Source organism: Carettochelys insculpta, chromosome 1, assembly GCF_033958435.1.
Source record: "Carettochelys insculpta isolate YL-2023 chromosome 1, ASM3395843v1, whole genome shotgun sequence".
NCBI classification, from domain to species: Eukaryota; Metazoa; Chordata; order Testudines; family Carettochelyidae; genus Carettochelys; species Carettochelys insculpta.
The window spans coordinates 306,556,211-306,577,742 of record NC_134137.1 but is presented as its reverse complement, the minus strand read 5'-3'; the positions used below and the strand labels follow the sequence as shown (position 1 = coordinate 306,577,742).

The window sequence follows — 21,532 nt, the reverse complement described above, 5'->3', positions numbered from 1 at the left end:
AAAATGCACAGGGCAGGGAACTAAGCTGACTGCAAGTTTTAAGACCCAACTTACATTGTACCATTTTCCATCTTCTCTCTGCAGACAGCTGCTAGATTTATCGTTTTGGAGCAGTATCCATCTGAACCTACCATGCAAGCTAAAAGAACAACAGGAGATTGAATTACTTACACCGCTTTACTAAGCCCATTTTCATACTGATAATACAGAGAGTGGAATGCAGTTTTTCTACTTGGGAATGTTTTTATAACAGTCATCCTTCTGTTTGAGCAGCATCTCTGAGGTGCTAAGCACCCACAACTCCATGAAAGCATGAGAACCAGACAGCCTTGGGACAATTCAAAGGGAATGCTGGAAAGACCTGCAATTGCTTTGTAACTCTACAATCCTACAGTGTTAAAAGTGCTGTAAACTGGATTGTTACAGTGAACTTCATCTTACTAGGAACCATACAATAAAAATCTCTTCTCTTTCTATTTAAAGACTCTTACTCTGTCTGTGCCAGATTTCCACAGAAGAAATAATACTATGCGCTTCCAGTGTTTAGACAACAGAACAGTTACTGAAAAATAAGAACACTACTCCCAGGCTGAAAGTGACTGCTACTGGCAGACACAATGGGTTAGGAAAGAGCAACTGTTCTTGGTATTTACCTTGCGTCTCTCTATGTGGGCTGCTGGGTTCAGAGCTGACCTTCCTTCTGATCCCTTCACAAGGCTGAACAGTGTTAAATGAAGCGTGCCGGGCAAGCCTCTGTTTTCCATTAGCACAGGTTTGATGTTGGGCGCATGCTCCTCTTTTCAATTCTGGGGAAGCAGAAGATGTAGGAACATCAGTTCTTTGCTGATCTAAAGGAATGGGATTTTGTGAAGTTATCACCTGAAGGACACCTGTTGTCACTGTAGCTTCTGCCCCATCAGACTTTGCTATGAACACAGCAGAAGAAACCCTGCCTACTCTTTCAACCCCGTACTAGTTTAGCACCACAAAACTATGTTAAAGCTAGAGTGCCCTTACGTTGTTCAACTTTCCCCCAACTGCTCCAGGATTATATATAGCTCAGCATCCTGGGATGCACCACACTCTGCCAGGACCAGCTGTGAGCAGCAAAATGGGAAGAGGGGGCAAAAGTAGCATTAACATTAACCCTTACTTCCCCTTGGCCATAGGATTGGCCAGCCCTAAAATAAAGCCTCAGAATGGCTCTCTCCCAAGGACTCATCTGGGAGCCAAGAATCGCCAGGATGGTGGCACACCTTGGACATGCCCCTTTTTTTCCAAAACAACCATGTGGAGCAGATTCATGTGCTCTTATGAGCACAATGTGGCCAAACGGACGGGCTAGAATGTGTCCCTAAGGACCTGATTTTCCATTGTCTTGCACCTTAAACTAGGAAATTCACATACTACAATATTTATGGGTACAGCAAGAGAAAAAGCATTTAAAAATTTGGGAAAGAGCAGGGTGGATGTAAAAAATGATCTCTTAAAACAAAAACCATGTAGATAAATACAATTTTTGATTGAAATTTGATTTTATTGTTATTTAAATTATAAGCTTTTCCTGTTTAACAGTTTACAAAGAAAGCTGAAATGAATATAAAATAAGTTAAGTTAAGGTCTTAACTTATTAAAATTTCTTAAAACATTTGAGTGAAAATATGACATGCTGAAGCCATAAACCTCAGTCAAAAATAATGAAACACTGCTTTTTTATATAAAGAGAAAGAATCAAGGACAAATTCCTGTTAACTGTAGAGGTCTGGCTTTATAAAAATTTGGCAGGTCATGTACTGCGCATGAAGAGCTTATTTTGTTTGATAAAAATAAAATGTTATATGCTATATGCTGATGTGTGGTTAATTACATTCCAGTTACTATCATAATGCAGCTTGACACAAATGCTGAGTACAGAGTTAATTATTTAGCACTGGGGTTGGCAGCGAAAAATAGCAAGAATAGCCATTTTTTTCAAATTTGGTAAAAACTCAATAATTCAAGAGCCGCAATGCATATGAATACGAGAAAGTCCTTAATAAATAATGCCAAACCATGCTTTGGTTATTGATGATGATACTTTTTGTAACTCCTATTTTAAGAATAGCGCACATACAATAATTTGTAATGCGACATGTTTACTGCAGGTTGTTCACAAACTTTTTACATATTCTACTTCCTCACACTTTACATGGTGTGTTTGTACTGCTATCTTCCTGACTTTTGCTTCCGAAACCAATTCAGTTATGCCTATTTTACTTCAAGCTTAATTTCAGTTTTCTTTTTTAAAATGTGTGTTGCCCATCACAGCTGGAATGCCACAAGCTTCCTTTTCCTTTTCAAAATTAAGACTTTATTAACAACACAATCAAAACACAGGTAACAGCATCATATCCCACAATGCACTGCACATATTAAAGGGGTCGTTATTCAAGATTTCAAGATCCCATATCCTTTGCTAATTAGATACGAGCTGTTCATTTTGTTGGGTTTTACACGTTCACCATTTATCCAAAAATATCAGGAGGCTTTTTTTTTTTTTTTTTTTTTTTTACACTTTGCAATTCTAGTGTTGGGAGCCACAAAGAAGTCCTTAAGGAGCTGCATGTGGCTCTGGAGCTGCAGGCTGCAGAACTGATCGAGCAAAGAAGCAATATATCATTCGCCATTATACTAAAAATGTAAAATTCATAAAGACTCTGACAATATGAAGATGTATAATTGCATAAATAAAATGTATACTGTTTGTATACAATTACACAGATAGCAAAAAAGGCACAAAAATCTCATATAAAGGCTCTATTTAGTTGTAATTCAACATATTTCTATGGTCGAGAATGTACCTCTCTTTAGAAAACAGCTGAAATATTAAAACTGGTGATTTAAAATGAGGCTTTCTACTTAGTGATTTAAATCAAGTCACCCAAGAAGAGGGTACCTAAAAAACATATAGATAACCCCCCGCCCCCCAACCACCAAGCTACACAAATTACCACTATTTTCACTGAATTCCACAGGCCCAATCCATTTGAAGGCTGGTTTGCGACCCCTTTCTTCTGTGACATGTACTTTCTTTATGAGCCCTAGGCTGGTCAGAACGTTGGCAATATCATACAGTCTTCGTACCTTTGCTGAAAGGTAAACAAAAGTGTAAAGAAATATACTGTCAATATGCCTGTCTCCAAACTGTGGGGCATGCCCCCCCATGAGGTAGGAAGGGAGCATCACCCCAGACCCAATCTGTTCTCAGCCACAACTTTGGCCCCAGCCTCCACCCCACAGCTCCCATGTTCCCCCCCAGCCCTTGCCCCATCCACAGCTCCATTCCCAGTCTCTGGCTACCAGGGGCTGCAGCCAAGTTCCACTATAGGTAAGGAAGGGGCAAAATAGGAAATATTTGGGGACCACAGCTGTACATGCTAATGAATTTCTCCCATAATGACAAGGTAGATTTTGAGAATAGGTTAAAAAGAAGTATGTCAGTGTATGCACAAGTCACTTTGAAAAAGCATCCTCTCTTCCTTCTGTCCAATGGATGATTTCCCAGTAAGAGCAGAACAGCCTGAGAAGAATATTTCAGCCGTTCTTAAAAGCAGCAGCACAGGAGAAAACTCACATCGATCCATTGTTTACATAATTCCACAGCTCCAAAGAACTGAATGTTGATGTTGCTAGATGACAATACCTAAATTAAGCTGATGAACAATTCTTCTCTCCCCCCGCATAGCTGACTATTCAGGGCATGGGTCTCTATTACAAGTTATGTTTTACATGTTATATAGTTAAAAAACCCTGAGACTATGTCCACACTAAGCATAAAGAAGATTTTAAGGCACTTAGTTTGATTTTACAATGTGACTGTCTTCGCTGCAAAGACCACTAGGTCCATCTTAAGGGGTGCTAAGGTCGACTTGCTCGCCTCAACCCTCCAATGCAGTGTAACCCCAAATATGAATTTAAATGGTTGACTTAATGCTAGCATGGAAACACCATTACTTTAAATCGAGTTTATCGGCCTCAAGAGGTATCCCAGAATGGGTCCATTTTGGCTGCTTTCACCTCCAATGCTCTCCTGGTGTACAGGAAGTAGGAGACAGGAAGTCCAGAAATTTGAATTAATTTTCTTTCTGGCCAGCATGGCAATCACATCTAGCCATAAAAGACAGCCCCAGCATGGAGCCACCAGGAGATCCGGGATCTCATTTCAGCTGGCGGGCAAGGGCCCCCCCATAACCACACCACGTGGCGGTTTGGCTGTGGGGATCAGACAGCAGCACAGCAAACAGCAGCCCGTCCTGCCCTCTGCGGGGGAAGGCTTTGTCCCTAAACAGGGTTTAGCAGGAGAAGCTGAGAAACTTTTCTGTGCTTCACATTTGTACAGGGCAGCCCCCCATCCCCGCTCCCAAGATGCCACATGGCTGGAGGGCTAGCCCCCACCACGTCACGAGGCTAGTTGCCATCAAAGTGCTATGCTTCTGGCAGGCCAGTCCCTGCCCCACCACACCATGTGGCTGCTGGGGGACTGTACTTGCAGACAGTGGCATGTCCTGGCCTGCACAGGGTGAAGGCTTCCACCCTGCACAGGATTAGCAGAAGAAGCCGAGAAACTTTTTTTCTGCACTTTCCATTTGTACAGTGAAGCCCTCCCACCGCCCCAACACAGGCGCCGTGTGGCTGGCAGGCTAGTTAGTCCCTGTCTCATCACACCACGTAGCTAGCCCCTACCCCACCATGTGCTGGCTGTGCAGCGAGGACAATTCGTCCAGACAGCAACATGTTCTGTCCTGTGCAGGGTGTGAAGGCTTCTTCCCTGCAAGAAACTAGTTTTCTCCGCTTCACATTTTCTGGTTGGGGCTCACCAAGTGCCAGGGGGTTGGCCCCCCACATTAAATATTTGCAGGGGCTGGCCCCTCAAAGGGCAGCAGAGATTTTCAGGGCCGCCCCTCCCCCCACACCTAGGCATACAACTGATTAAACCATGTCAACAGTTACACAGCTGGTGCCTGCCAGCTGAGTTTTTCAGGGGCTGGTCCCTCAAACACAACTTGTGCCAGGAGTGAGCTGGCCCCAGCCATTGATATTTTCAGAAGCTGGGCCCTCAGAGGCAACACGCGCCAGTACTCTCCCTTCCCACAGCATGTGACTCAAGGGAGCCACGCTCCTAGCAGTGACCTGTTTGGTGTGTTTTCACCAGGAGAAAAATAGTTGAGTGACCTGTAGACATGGCACAAGCAGCTGGGTGCTCTCAGAACCCATTTGCTAAGGGTGCTTCAGCTTCTGAAGCCCACCACCTGCTTGGTTTTCTTTCCCCCAGGATTCCCTACTTTTCCTTCTTTCCTTGAGAATAATACAAGTCTTTCTCTAGTTGCATGGAGCCTGTTTTCCACTTGGGCATCCACATGGTACAGTCAGCTGGGTGTATTTTCACAGGGGGAAGAATAATTGAGCACCTGTTGACATGGTATAGTCAACTGGGTCCTCTCAGAACTCATTTGGGTACTTCACTTTCTGAAGCCCACCTGTTTCGGTGTATTTTTCCCCTGGGATTTCCTACTTTTCCATCTTTGCTGGAGAATAATATGATGTCTTTTCCTGTTGCATGGAGCCAGTTTGTTCCACTTGGGCATCATGGGCTTCAGCTTCTGAAGCTCACCTGTTTGGTATGTTTTCACCCTGGGAAAAGTAGTTGAGCGACCTCTTGACATGGTACAGTCAGGTTAAAAAGGGACAGAACTGGCTGGAGGTGTGGGGGTGGGGGTGCAATGCGGAAGAATCAAACAATTTCATCAGGGAAAGACTTCAGAAAGATGGACTGTTTGTTTTCATTCTGGAGGGGAATGAGGGCAATGCATTCCAGGGAGATGGCATCACACACCCACAATCACTTGTGGGGAATATTTTCCCCCTAAAGCTCCAGCAACAAAACCCAGAATGCCACCAGGCTGAGGAAACTGTGGAATACAGTCCCACAATGCACTGCAGCAACAGTCAAACTTTGTCAATTTAGTGGGGATGCACTAAGTCGATTTTCTGGGCAGGTGTGGAAACTCAACTTTGACTTTATAAAACCCAGTGTTACAAAGTAGACTTTAATAAATTTGACTTTATTTCATAGCATAGACGTAGCCTGAAGCAAAGATGATTCTATCCGTTCTGTCTGAGAATAGAAAAAACCTCAGCTGTCACCCTGAATGTGTCTCCATGTTGCCTACTGACTGGATGATTAATCCATTTCTGAACAGTGATACTTACTTTTAAATTTGCTGTGATCTGCTGCATCCTGGCTTTCTTCTATCAATATTTTTGCAGCTATGTCAAGAGTGACTATCTTGGTTTTGGAGACAAGGAACAGCATGACAAACTTTTGGCTCATAATCCGCAATGACTTGTCCTTTCTACTGTTCGCAGATGCTGCATTACAAACAAAATGCAAGTCTCATAGCGTATGCTATCTAAGACAAGAAAGCATTACGATGGTTTCTTATACACAAGAAGGGTAAAGTCTTTCCTGGTTAGAACAGAGAAATCTTTTTATAGACCTCAAATAATTATGTAAGGCAGACGGACAACAGCATTTCAGCAGTCTTCAAAGTGTAAAGAATTGGTTTTAAATGTAGCAGTGTCTGTGTTTGAGTCCTTGGTCCATTACATCAGTTTTGAGCCAGTATAACTTCAACACCATGGAGTTTATACCAACATTTGACCTGAGTAATAGTGTGGAGGAGCTAGTTCTCAGCTACAGAAAAGGACAAAGCACTTTTATTACCACCGGGGAGGGCGGCGGGGGGGGGGGGGGGGGGAAGAGACAGAAAAACAGACAGCCAACATACTGAAAAAAGTCCTTCACAAAAGGCTGTTATAGAAACTAGGGAGACAAGGTGGGCGAGATCAGATTTTTTTACTGGATCTACTTCTGTTGATGAAACAAACTTTTAAGCTTACACAGAGCTCTTCTTCAGGTCTGGGAAACTTACTCAGAGTGTCACAGATACACAGACATTGGAACAGAATGTTTAATATAACTAGGCCAGGCCACTGAGTGTGAGGGCAAAGAGTGGAACTGCTATCATTTGTGCTGTACCTGTATAGTGGATAAAGAGAGGAGCTCCCTCTCCAAAGTGGGCTGAATTCAACACCTTTCACAAACAGTATTGTGTGTTTTACATTACAAAATTAGTTAAACAAGAAAAAAGCCACACTGTACGTTGAAGACTATGACTGCATCTGTACATATCAGCCATTAGGCAGCTTACCAGAGGGGCAATCTGCTTCTGAAAATTCAAGTAACTGTCTGTCCTGGGAATCCGGAAAGGTCTCCTTCTTGCATTCTCCAAATTTATAATCATAGTCCTGCTCTTTATGCTGGAAGTAAGCCATCTGTTCTTCATACTTCTGGAGCTCTCCTATATCTTGAAGGTTTTTCAAAGTTTGACTCAGGCTGTGTCGTCCATGCCAACAATACTGATTCTTGGCCACACGGCTAACGAGGTGCAATGATTCCAGAACATTCACTATATCATAGATGCGCCTACGCTCAACTCCTGTTTTAAGGAAGAAAGACAGACTTAAAAGCATTCCCGCTTTTCCCGTTTTGTATAGGCATGCACTGAACATGTCTACTCACAGCAAGTTCCCTCTTTCATCACTTCCCTGGGTAAGTCACAGAGAGTTTGCACCTACAGAAATCAATGGGAATATAGTCACTGGGCCTGGTTCTTCACTGCCTTGCACTTGTGTAGTATTGTGTAAACTACAGGCAATGTCAAATACTTCACAAGATGTAAAGCAATAGAAAACGGGGACTATAGCCTTCAGTGGGACCAAGAGCAGGACTTTAAAATGGTGGCTGTAGGCATTGGCCAGAGATTAAACAGCCACTGAACCTCATTAACAGCTGGTCTAAATGACAAAGCTTTAAAGCTCATAGAAGTGCTACCAGCAGTGGAGCAGAACAAGCACTGATAATGGTTGGAAGTTTTGAAAAATTTCCCTAGTATAGACAGGGCCCTTGTATGTATGTTTACCCACCTGCAACATATAGATAATAACAGATGAAGTGCATGGAGATTCTCGAGTAACATGGGATACTACTATGCCAAGTGCTAGCCATGCGCAGACACATTTTACAAGAACAGTTCCTCTGAGCACCAGCACCATGCACCCTCCTCTATATGATTCACTGCATGGAATTCCAGGGCTAGCCGTTACACTGGTAGTATGTTGATGGGAAAGGAGATGATGGCTCACTGTCAGGATCATGTGTACAATTTTTCCTGGCCTCACGCTGTCCACAAACATGTACAAAGGAGCCCCAAACCAAGAAAGAGCAATATACATATGTTTAGTACATACTGTCACCCCACCCCAATCTTCAGTGTTCTCCCAAAAGATTCTACCTTAAAGCTGCTCAGAAGAAACAAGATTAAGTTGGCAGATCAGTGAGAATCTATGCATTCTGTGATTTTCTGAGATACATTTAAGTCTCCAGTTGCAGTATGAACCTGCATTTCTGAATATTCCTTTAACATTCTTATGGACTTCATTGGGAAGTTTGGATGAATAAGGAACACAGGACCAGATCCCTCACAATAAGACTAATTTATCAGGAGAGATGGAATGATATTAGACTCACAAGAATTTGCAGATAAGCAAGAATGGAGGAAACAGAGATACATCAAAGCTAAAGCCTGTCAGTTTGACCAATGCACTTCTATCACAGTGAGAAGCTATTCCTCAGTTAATTTAATGCTGGGAACATGGAGATAGTTTTGCATGTGTGTATTCTCTCACAGGATCAGCAAAGAAATGCAGTTTTAATATGTAGCCATAAACCACTGTTTCCTGTAAGCTGTGTGCTTGTGCAGACGCTCAGGAGAAATTCAAAAAAATCCCACTCACTCACTGATTAGGAGTGTGTTTACAGCTAGGTTTATGTTTCTGTTGGTAGTGCAATGAGGCATGTGCAAATGTGCAAATTAAAAAAAAAAATTCCACACACGGAGGGAAAAGATTAGAGGGAATACTGTTTGGGACCCTATTAATGAAGGCTGCCCAGCTACCATAGGTCCTGAGCAAAGACTGGGAAACACTGTAGACTGCTATGACCCACAAATGGATTTTTCATAGTCAGGAACTGTGTGAATACAGCTTTAACTAATGATGGCAAAATCTTAGTTATTATTTGCTACACAAAGATCAGCACTGGTATACAAAATGAAACCCAAAGGAGAAAACAAACTATAATTTTTAAATAAGACACAAATCCTACTAGGACCTTTAAGAAAACTCATTTGTTTTAAAGTCACCAATGAAATATTCCTCTAAAAAGGAAGAAAAAGTAATTTCATTTCTAGTTAGAAATGAAGGACTACATGTGTTCAGTTTCATGGAGGCCAGAGCAGTTGGATGTCATACTACCTTGGGATAACTCTAAAATAAGTTGAACCTTTCTCATTCGGCACTCTCTCATCTGGCAACACCCGTCATCTGGCATGATTTTAGTCAGCCAGACAACCACCTATCATGTGTGTGGCCAAGTTTCTCATGGTTCCATAAAGTTTGTTTCCACCCACCAGCCCTGGCTCTCAGTGTTCTGTGCTGTTTAGTTGTAATTTAGCCATAAATGTCTTCAAAGAGGCCAGGAAGCAGTAGAAGTGTTGGTAATGCTGCTAGACAATATTGACCTCCGGGGTGCACCAAATTCTCTCATTCGGCACCTGTCAAGTTCCAAACTAGAGGTTCAATCTGTACTTAAAACAACATTTTTTTTCAAAATACTTAATAGTTACCACCATAGAAATCAGTCTTTATCTATTTTAATCTTTTTTGCATTCTCTTCTGTTTCACTACATCTTTGAGGTGCCCAAAAAGGAACACAATACTTTAGGAGCCATCTCAACAGAGCCACATAGGAGGAAATCACATGCCTATGCTCTTTCCATCCTCCTTTCCAATATATAAACTTTGAATTGAATTGTCTGCAAGTTCTCATGTAATTTCCTATCTGTTTCCTGTGAAATAAATTTGTGACCTGACATTTTTCTCAGATGCAACACTTTGCATTTAGTCAGGCTGAATCTTATTTTGCTATTTCCTATCTCTATTATCTATAGTGTTACGGAGTCCCTTTTATTATTTTTTTTTGTCCTGGATGAGGTTCACAACAGTTCCCAGTTAAGTGTGACTTGCAAGTTTATTCAACTTGCCGTCCAATACTTGCAGATAACTAAAGGAGGATGCTAAAGACAACCAAACCAAACATTGATCCTTTAATCACTCTACTAGATGCTTCTACCCAATTCAAAACATTGCCATTAATCATTTTCCTTTCTGTAATCCTTCTGCCAGTTTTCAGTGTGCAAGACATTGTTCATGTCAAAGACAATTTGCTTATTTAGATTCTGGAAGAAATCATATCAGATGATTTATTAAAATCAAGACATAAAACCTACTGATTTCCCTCATGCACCAGGCTGTAGTTCTCGCCACAAATTTGGCTCAGTTGTTTTGCTTGATTTGTTCTTTATAAACTCGGCTGGTTATTGCTCAGAGTTCAATTAGCATGAAATTAAAAATCTAGGCATACATATTTAGCAGCAGGATTAGTTCATCATGGGACTACTCAGAATGATTTGCAACCTGATTTTTTTTTTAAATGATAGTGTTATGTAATAACGTAGCAACAGCAGCAGCAATTTTCTTAAATATTGAGCACCTGCAGCTCTTGCTTAATTTACTTAGAAAGGAACAATCAGCACCTGCAAAAATGAGACAAATGTATTCTGTAAACAGGTCACTTCTTTTACATGGGATTGACATTAAGAGCATTTATAGAGTAGACATATCTTAAGACTGAAGTTGTCCCTTTCTTGCAACATTAATGTCAGATATACATACCAAGACTAGAAGCCACTTCATCCAAAGATATGGTAGATTTTTCTGCTGACAAAGGGTAACTTGGGTAACGAGCTAGAAACTTCTTGCATAACAGTCCTAAGCTCTTCTGTTTTCTGCTGGGTCTCTGCTTTTCAAATTCATCCACTGTACCATCATCTACCAAATCATACTGGTGAAAAATAAACATTAGATCTTTTCTGTAGAACTTCAACAGACACAATAATAGAAAACCTGGAAATATTTCAGATTTTAACATTTAAGCTCAGACTATTATTTAATCAGAAAATACATATGCCCACAGGCCTTTATACAGCTAGAATTTAAGTCCCTTGACCACACTTTGGTTCATGAATTTGTTTTATTTAAAATCCAGATCCAATGGCCATCATTAGGAAAGCAGCATGCAGAAGACTGAACAGGCTGGCACGCTCTCATACGACATGTGTATGACAACTTTGAAGAGCAGCGACGCATATGCCTCATTGATGCTCGTGAGAGGAAGAACGCAACAGCAGCAGCCACGCCAACAGAGCCAGGACAATTCCCTTGCCCCCACTGTGAACGCCCCTGCCGTTCAAAGCTTGGACTCCTCAGCCACATGCAAGTTCACAACCAACGAGCCTGTGCAAGCTCAAGACGTCATTGTCGGACACGATAGGCTACCTACTACAAGGGCATCCCACAGTGAACAGGTATGGGAGAACACAACAGGTATAACTGTTCCCTCCAGCAGCACATGGTAAAACCCAGTTTGGAAGTAACGTTCTCTCTTCTGGACTATAAACAGGAGGAATTCTGCAAACACCTTTACATGTCACTGACCACAGAGATCTACAAACCATCAGAGGGCTCCTGAAACACCTCTGTGCAGAAACTCACCATCCCTCTATTTGTGTATATGGCTTTAAGACCTACAAGACTATGCCTGCATCAGGGAAAGTAAGATGATTGAAGATATGCAATTCTAGCTATGGCAATTGCATCACTCTAATCGACGTATCTGCAATCAACTTACCTGGCCGCACTCACGAAGAAAGTTGAGGAAGAAGCTCTAGGAGTTTCTAGAAAGGAAAGCTGAAGTTTCTCCCATTGACTTCCCTTATTCCTCACGTCTCCGAAGAAGTACAGGGATTGATGACAACCCCTGATATGGATGTGCAAAACTGACCTACCAGACACACTAAATTGAACCCTGGAAGATTGACCCTGAGCAGGTTGATCTTCCGGTCAAGTGTAGACATAGCAGAGGCATTTGACCCTAGTCCTGGGGGGATAAAAGGTAGCTTTCTCAGAATCTTGGGATTTTGGCAGACTGTTAACTAAATTAAATCCCATGGAAAAGAATGAATAGGCTCCCGTAGTATTCTTGAAAGCTGGAGAATCCAGGTGTAGATAAGAAAGTATGTTTGTTACAATAGCCCCGAATCAACGAAACTGACTGTAACTTCTACTTTGACTAGTAATTCTGAAAGTATTGATTCTCTTGTTAGAGTGAAGTTGGGTAAGTCAATTGCCTGTGAACTTTTTTTACTCTTAAGACTTGCAGTATCTCAATTATATCTTGTTGGAGCAGAAATAATGTACCCTCTTGCTTGGGGTACATTATGCTTGGGAATAAATGCCCTTTGCACTTTTCGAACCATTTAGGAACAGTTTTTACCCCATGTTTTTGTAATCTATTTGCCACAAAAAAGGCTTAGTTCATGAAGATAAATTTAAACAAAAGCTGAAATTTGGTCCAGCACCTTGCGCCAAGTATCATACTGAAAAGGTTCAGAATATTTGGGGCAGTCATGCACACAATAGCTGAATTAAACTCCATTTTAAACAACCTTTGCTGTACTATCTAATCAATAACTGCTTTTTTAAAATACCTGATGATGAAGTTACTTGCATATTGCTTTTTCAGAAGTAGCTCTGAGAGTGGTTTATTACCCACATTTTACAGATGAGCAAACTGATGCACAGAGGTGAAGAGACTTGCCCAAGTCACCCAGCAGGTTAACAGTAGAACTTGGGAACAGTAGAACAGTCCAGTCCTGTGTGCACGAGGTCATGCTGCTTTACCAAACCTAGCAATTGTTTCAGTTATCTTTTTGGAGATGAAGCCAACTAAATTTAAATGCAGTGTATTTCTGTACACACTACTTGTTGAGAGCTAAGTTACGACTGAGCCAACCAGAAGACGACTGAAGATGACATAGTGTATTTAAACAAGTAATAAAAGAGCCATTAATAGCTGGCATAGAGCAGATAGAAGATAGCATGCGTTAGTTATGTTCAAGCTTACTAGGTTAAGTTTCTTACCTGTACAGGATCAGGAAAATCACCATTCTGCTCACTGTTCTCAATTGGTCTGAAGAGCTCTTTCTTCTTTTCCCTGTCCCTCATGTCAGGGCTAGCAGCACTAATAAGCATCTTCAGGTTAGCGGTGGGGGTCCATGGATCTGACAGGGATCTGTCAACAAGCTTAACAGGTGTAATTGGATTTCTTTCTGGGGTGCAGCCCTTTTGCTTTGATAAATCAATTGGTTCATTTTTCATGGGAGTCTGTGGGGTCATTCTGGATTGATCAAATATGTTTTCCTATTAAAAAGAGAGAATTGCTTAGGGCCGAAGAGAAGCAACACAGTCCACAAGTCAGTGCCATTGTTCATATGGAGGTGCCATCGTGATCTGACAATCCCTTGGTTATATTTAGCACTGCTCTTATTAACATCCCATGAAGCAAAATGTACACCATACATCACTGTCAGTGTACAGTGCAGATAAGATACCACTATGAATTGCTTCAGATGAAGCCATTCAAACAAGTTGTGTGTCAGATGTCTATGTTCTGCCTTTTCATATAAGCCATCTGTGCCACACTGTTAACCAACTGGTCCAAATTATTAATCCAGTTTATTCCTCAAGGCTGTGCATCTTCCTGCTGAATTTGGACTGAAGCTTTAATAGTTCACTAGTTACACTGAACTTAGAAAAAAACAAAAACAAACCGACAGCATTCTATTTCGGAACCTCCATAATGGAAAGCCCTTTATTGGGATTCCACTGCATGCTACTCAGACCAGAAGCAAATTGTCAGCTAAAGCCTCTGCTGCTCAAAACAATGAAAACACATAACTAAAGAAGTGCTAACTATAGTCAAGCAAGCTGCTGTAATGATTTGTTCTCAGAGATAGGTAAGAACCAGGATTCCTGCCTTGCTCTCAGTTACATGGTCTGATGCTCATTTTTCACCTATGTTCTTATACGGGACTGAGGCAGTGACTTCATTTTTGTGCTTTCATCCTACCACAAAAGTTACGTTACAGACCAATTTCCAACTAACTTAGATAGACTGACTAAAGTAGGCATCAGTGTCACTACTTAATCACCAGAATAGGCTGCTTTTGAACAACAGATACTTTCTCACTCCCTTAGCTTAACAGGAAAAAGAGAACGAGAAAAATATGTCAATCATATGTAGTTTATCTTTGCTACAACAGAGTATTCCCAGTGAGTCACAGAACAAGCATAGTAAAGTCAATGGATCTACCCCAGGGGTCTCAAACCCAATTTACCATACAGCCAGTACCAGTCTGCAAATCCAGGCCAGTGGGCATCTATCCTCTGGCAGGACTCCAGGGTGGGGTGGTGGGGTCACTCTGCATTGTCCCCCACATATTCCTGCTGCTACCCTTAGGCACTTTAAAAGCCACCAGGGGCCTCCTCTGTTACCACCAGCAGTCCACTGGGACTAGAGTGGCTTCCTGCAGCTAGCTCCACACCCCTGTGGCCCAGAGGAGGTGAGGTGTGTGCAGAGCCATCACAGCTATAAGTGTGCACTGTAAAACTACAGGTTGAACCTCTCTAGTCTGGCACCTTCTGGACTTCAGTGGTGTCAAAAGAGAGAATTTGCCAGATGACAGGAGGTCAGTATGGCCTAGCAGCACTACTCAACACTTCCACTGCTTCCTGGCATTTAGGGGTCAATTACATCTAATTAACAGCATAGAACACTGAGAACCCAGACTGGTGGCTGTGTGCAAACTTTATGGGACCACACCCATGATAAGTGGTCATCCAGCTAACTAAAACCACTCTGGATTAGGGATGTTGCTGGATGAGCGAGTGCCAGACTGGAGGTTCAATTTGTATTGACTCATTTTGCGAAACTGACTAGATATCAATGATGTCAACTTCCCTGATTTGATCACAAGCCCTCTGATGATTGTGGCTTTTCCTCCCCGCTGGAAAGCCCCAGCCACATTATTAGAATTAAGCCAGAAACTGGGAACTTCACTACCTGATGCCTCCCTCACTGCTATCAACTGTGATTGCCCTGATTCAGTAGATTAGGCTTGTTTGCGGGTGCATAGTATTGGAAGGGAATCTCAGTCTTTTTTTTTTTTTTTAAAATAACAAAGACGCTAGAAAATGGGCCCCAAGTTTAGCAAAAGACCTCAAACACCAGAGGCTCAAAAAAAAAAAAAAAGCCAGATGCCCAAGTATACTGTTATCCATGACTTCAAGAAGCCATTCTCTTTTTTTTTTGGGGGGGGGGGGGGGGGGGGGTTAGGGAGCTGATTCATGAGCTTTGAATGTTTGGGGTTGGCAATACAGTACACACAAGTTGATAGTGAAACTTCCCCCTGTGTCAAGGAGCCCACATAGGGACCAGGATCCTATATAAAACAGAGTCCTCACCTTGAGTCCTGAAATGGAGTCCTTACCTTGACATCCCCATGTCCTCAGCCTGGGCTGCCTCCCGCCAATAAACACTTGCATTCTTGCACTGGGATCTCCCACCCTCAGTAAGTGAAAGTGAAACCAGCTGGCTCTGCCCCACTGGCTGCAGAAGAGTGTGAGCTCAGGGATCTCCCTGCCCAATATGGTTCACATTATGGCAGAGCCAGCATGGCTTCCCAGACCGAGCAATGCTCTCTGCAGCTGGGACTATGTGGATGCTGGGGGACGGGGTGCTGCTGGGAGCAGTGTGTGAGGGTGAATCCCTGACTGCTGCTCATTTCTCCCCCACCATTCCCCAGGCCAGCAGCCACATAGGCCTGATTAAATAACGTTTTCAGACTATTTCATGGGAAGGGACAGGCTGGGAGTTTGAACCCCTTGATCTAATCTGTTCACTGAACCTGCTGGGTACCAATGGATTTTTCTGTCACTGGTCTGACCACTGATTTTTGACTGGTGGCACTTGGAGAAAGCAGTCAGTGGAAAAGTCCTATCAAAATTTTTTTAGCTCTGAGAAATCACAAGATATCAGGCATTAAATTATTCTGATTACCATTTAGTAACTCTTCTCTGATGTTTTACATCAGGCGTGTCCAACCTGCGGCACACGGGCTGCATGCGGCCCTGGACAGCTAGTAATGCGGCCCCACAAGATTGTAAACTTTTAACATTATTATGTTATTTATACACATTAACTATATTATATATTTTGTACGCGGCCCAAGACTATCTTCACTCGATGTGGCCCAGGCAAGCCAAAAGGTTGGACACCCATGCTTTATAACTCCCTAAAGACAAATGTTTTTGTACGAATTTTACCTAAAACTATTGCTCTGTTCAATTCTCAGTGAGTCAAGAATTATAGATAATTTAAGATGACACAATCATGGAATTTTGTTTAAACCATGGCACAAGTTTACTCCGTTTAATTGGAATACAGAAAATGGATTTAAAAGTTAAAAAATTAGTGAGATGCTACTCTTCCTTATAGAAAGCTGGTGATCCAAAGAGCAGGGAAAGACACTATGCTGTGAACATTCAGAAGGATTACATAAAATATTAAAATGCCCAAATAGATTATCCACAAGGATGCAAAGGAAGATAGTTTTTATTTTAGATAAGAGTTGTAACTTAATACAGTCTGACAAAAATGGTTTAAGATATGGACCATGATGCTTCCTCCTATACACATTCAGTACAGTAATCCCTCGCATACCCTGAATTTCATGTAAGTCGAGGAGGGCTTGGGGGATGGGTTAGGGCCCTAGGAGTGGGGAAGGTGTTGCCCAAGGCTACTGCTTTCCTGGGGCTTTGCGTGGTGAGTGCCCGTGGCTGCTGCTTCCCTGGGGCTTGGTGCAGCCAGCAGAAGAGCCAACCCCACACAGCTCCTTGTGCTGTATTTGGGACAGGGAGATAAGGTCACCTTACTGGAGCCCCACGCACGGGTGGGGTGATCTGGGGCTGCAGGGGGTGGGGTAGGGTGTTTGGAGCCCTGCACGTGCTGAGCCAGCTGCATGGGGGAGAGGGTAGATGGGGCCAGGACGGGTTGAAGGTGTCAGATGGGGTTGGGGCCCAGAGGTGCAGGGGGCTTGGGGCATTGGGGTTGGAGGGGAGCCCCAGTTGTGTAGCTGGAGCCCCCCCCCCCCCCGGAGACAGTGAGCTGGGGTGCACAGGGGTGGTGAGCTAGGGCCATGGGGGTGGGGGAGTTGGTGGGGGGTTTGAATGGTGTGAGGTTTAAACAGGGGTGAATTGGCATGGCTGTCAAGTGGTGCCACTCTGGGAAGCAGGGACAGGGAGGTTTAGCCTGCCTGGCTGCCCACAGGGACAGGCAGCTATGCGAGTTAAAAGCCTTCCCCCACCTTCCCAGAGAGGTGCCTAGTACCACTCTAGGAAGCAGGGGGAAGGGGCTCTTAGCCTGCCTGGCAGCCTACAGCTGCGGGAAGTTAGGCAGGCTGACAGCCCAGCAGCTTCACATTGTGTGAAACTTGCATTAATGTGAGTTTCGCCCAACATGAAGCCGCATAAAACGAGGGTTTATTGTACAGTTAATTCACTTGATACGTTCTTGCAATTTCAGATTTGGCAAGGAGTCAGCATAATCTAAAAAGGGAAAAAGCACACTTTTATGCAAAGCTGTTTCTCTATTATGCTTGGTGCTAACCGAGTTATAACAAAAGCAGATACCTACAACGATCAACCATGTTATTTGAAATAACATGCAATCCCATAACGCCTTCAAGACTAGCAAATTTGAAAGTAATTCCACCGAGTTCCCATTCATTCACTACATACACAAACATTACACTAAGCAGTGCTAAGTAATAGTGAAAGCTGCAGAACAGTATCTTCTAATTACCCTTAAAAATATTTATCCCACTGACTGCCTCTCCTGTCCCAGCTTATCTTAAAAGCCCTTCCTTCTTTCTACCAGTCCCATATCCTGCTTGGGCGGTCTTAAGATCCCAGATTTGCCCTGTTACCCATAGGCATGCAAAGTATGTCTAAAGAGTGGAAAAGAAGAGATTTGGAGATGCCTCTTGCTTCAAGGAGAGAATGTGCGTTGAAAGTGCAAGGGGAACGTGGGACAGGTTGACAGCAATTTTGGTTATATAAATAGGAATTTTAAAAAAATCTTCAAAGGAATAGAAGATGGAGAAGTTTCACAGTGCTGTGTATTTCATTAGTGTACTAGTTCATAAGAAGACTGTACAACAGGGGTCAGCAACCTTTCCAAGTGGGACTGCTGAAATTTGACCTTTTGATCTCTATGTAGGGTCCGAGTGCTGATGATACTTTTTAAAATCACTAATAGTCCTACTTACAACCACTATACCTTAATTTATTAATGAACAGCTTTACAGTTTAGGTGGTGGCTGGTAGCATTAGCTGGTCTTTTTGCTAGTCCACAAACAGCATGGCTTCGGCTGCATGGGGGAGGAGGAGTGGGGCTGAACTCCTGCCTTGCATGCTGATGAAAATTGGCTCATGTGCCACTCTTGACACAAATGCCAGGGGCTGATGACCCTTGCTGTAGCATATAGCTATTGCTCACTTTTAACATGGAGGTGGAAAATTTGGGTAGATGTCCACTAAACTTCACCCACTGGGGATCTACTGGCAATTTCTGAATTCACTGTGGTTACACTGAGGCATTATTCCTGTTTTTTTCAGTTATTTTGATGGCTATTGTACAATTTTACACTTGTTTTACTGGAGTTTCCTTTGTAAAATTAAGTCTCATTATGAGACCTCACTGTCAGTTTCTAAATCTCTGAAAGACAGGAAGTCTGCTAGCTCTGTGCATATAATATAGAATGTTCCATCAAGAGTTAAGAGTGCCAAAGTGAAGCAGTTAAGTTGTCAGCTAAGACACTGAATCAGTCTATTTAAAGGCTACCCACTGCAGTGATGCAGCTGTCCTATCAGTCTGGACAGAAACAGCAGTATTGGTAATCCTGAAAGCTTTTTGAAAAGATGCAGACCCAAAGATTTTAAGCTTTAATGCACATAACTAGTTCTGAGTGTACATACATGCATTCTAGGTCTATCACATCTAGTAAGTCAGTAGAAATCTTGCAGAAATGCCTCTGAAGATGTACTTTCTATTTAATCAGGTGTACATCATTTAAATATACCCTTTCGAGGGCATCTGCCTCATTACTCATCTTATACATATTTCAAAATTATTTTGGCTGGGTCTTATACTGCTTCATTTAAGCCTATGCTTTCTGCCTCCTTTCCTAAACATATGTGACTGTATCTCAGTGTACTACCCAATATGGCTTCACACATAGGATATTTTTTTAATCCTCTGCCCAGATGGCAAAGGTCTTGTTAACAGCCTCTTTAATTAATCCTCACTAAATTCCTGACTACCTCCTTGAGGGGGCGGGGGGGAAAAAGGGAGGAAGGCCTTTCATTAAATTTAAAAGCCCAGATGTCCTCTTTCCTACTCTGAAATTATTAACTTGAGAACCTAGCAGGAGCAACTGAGTTGGGAAAGAAGGCAGCTAAGATGGCAGGGAGAGGGAAGACCATTACAATGTTAAATTTTAGTCCTACTGTTTATGAGGGCAAACTTAATACCTTGGATCTTACCTCTAAAGCCAGAGAAAACTAGACACTGTAAAGAACAGAGAGAAAGCTGTGCTAGTCTATATACTATCAAAACAAAAAAGCAGTCCAGTAGCACTTTAAAGACTAACAAAATAATTTATTAGGTGGTGAGCTTTCGTGGGACAGACCCACTTCTTCAGATCATAGCCAGACCAGAAAAGACTCCAGTCTGTCCCAGGAAAGCTTATCACATAATAAATTATTTTGTTAGTCTTTAAAGTGCTACTGGACTGCTTTTTTGTTTTGTAAATAACAGTTTTATATTCATAAAGAGCCACAGACCAGTAAGTTATATCCAGCTGTAACAAGCACCAGTACACTTCTGCAATGGGCCAAAACCGTTTTCAGAACCTACTACAGTCCATACACTTGGACAAATGCAGTTCAAGGTAGAAAACAGTTTGCAACAAAATTCCAAGTCACCTATTGGCGCTGCAACACTGACCATAAATTTTATTGAAAACCACTGATTTACTTGCCTTTTGAGCATTTTCCCCATCTTCATCTGCCACCTCGATTCTTGTGTTTCTGGGGCTGATCAAGTCTTTTAGTGTTAGGCAACTTCCCTCCATCTGTAAGTTATACAGTTGCACCAATTGAGTTCCATATAATTTCATAAAAAAAAAAAACCCCTCCACCCAGACTTCCAGGGCAAATCTACAGTTCCCCTCCCATCTCCAAAAGGTGAACCTGCAGCTGCCTCCTGTGACCCTCCCAAGCCCACAGCCTCAGCGCCGGGGATTCAGCCTTTGGGGCAGACGTGCTGTGAAAATCAAGCCTGCTGCTGTGCCTGGGGAGGGAAGGCGGATGAGGGAGCGGGCGCAGCGCTGGGAGAGCCGGGGGCGACTGAGTCAGCCGCGCTCGGGGGCTCCTGCGGGGCAGTTAGTTTTGGCGCAAAGAGCCCAGAGAGTAAACGCGGCTTTGAATGAGCGGGGCAGCGGGGCGGCCGGCCAGCCGCCGGCGGGGAGAGCTCGGCGGGCCCCTCTGCAGCAGGTTGGCGGGGCACGAGGCGGGGTTGGTCTGGCTACCCCCGGCATTACCCCCCCTCCAGTCCACAGGCATAAGGGGGGGTTTTGTACCTGCTGACGCGGCTGGAGGATCGACCCAGCGCCGCCACCCTCCAGCCCCCTGCCCGGCGCGACAGGGGGAAAGCGGGGCAAGGCACGGAGGCGGCTGGGGATGGAGGGGTGGGGAGCGGCCCCCCGCCCCAGGGCGCGTCGGCGCTTACCTCTGGGGCGCAGGCCTCCCCGGCTCCCGCGCCGCCCTCCGCACACTCCGCAGCAGCCGTGAGGCGGGGGGGCGCATCGGGGCAGCGACAGCCGAGGAGAGACGCCCGGGGCCGCCCCGCGCCGCGCCGCCGCTGCCCGGCCGGAGGTGCCACTCGGCGCTAAAGCTTCTATTCTGGCGCCCTGCGACACATTTTTACAAGCCGGCCAATCAGGCGCGGCGGGCGGGGGTGCTCCCGCGGCGGGCCCCGCCAATCAGCGGCGCCGCCCGCACGCCGGAGATCTTGGCGCTAGAGTCGGCGCGTTCTGTCTCTGGCGGCGGCTTCGCGCTCCCTCCTTCCTCGCCTCGCCCCCGCCCACCTCGGTACCTGGGATGCTGCGGGGCGGCCGGGCGGGGAGCAGATGGGGCTGGGAGGGGGGAGGGGTGCAGCCGCTCTGCAGGATTGTGCAGCCGCTGCCCCGGCCGCGGGAATGCAAGTCGCTAGGGACGCGCCCCCTGCCCTGCCGCTGCCATCGTGCGGGGCTGGGAGGCAGGGCCCGGCTTCAGCCCCTTCCCCCCCAGCTCA

The 21,532-nt window shown here is 44.0% G+C and overlaps 1 protein-coding gene across 1 annotated transcript in view; it reads right to left on the bottom strand.

Annotated features, from left to right (window-relative positions):
• E2F7 (E2F transcription factor 7) overlaps positions 1-21,136 on the bottom strand; it is a 30,017-nt gene extending 8,881 nt beyond the window's left edge. Inside the window, exons 1-9 of the mRNA XM_074984016.1 lie at positions 20,969-21,136; positions 20,220-20,312; positions 13,201-13,479; positions 10,894-11,062; positions 7,251-7,538; positions 6,250-6,408; positions 2,991-3,128; positions 654-848; positions 55-139 (exon numbers count right to left, since the gene is read on the bottom strand). Of these exons, the coding sequence (XP_074840117.1) occupies positions 55-139; positions 654-848; positions 2,991-3,128; positions 6,250-6,408; positions 7,251-7,538; positions 10,894-11,062; positions 13,201-13,479; positions 20,220-20,312 (1,406 nt within the window). The 5' untranslated portion in view covers positions 20,969-21,136. The remainder of the gene's footprint in view (positions 1-54; positions 140-653; positions 849-2,990; positions 3,129-6,249; positions 6,409-7,250; positions 7,539-10,893; positions 11,063-13,200; positions 13,480-20,219; positions 20,313-20,968) is intronic.
• Between the last annotated feature and the right edge of the window lie 396 nt (positions 21,137-21,532).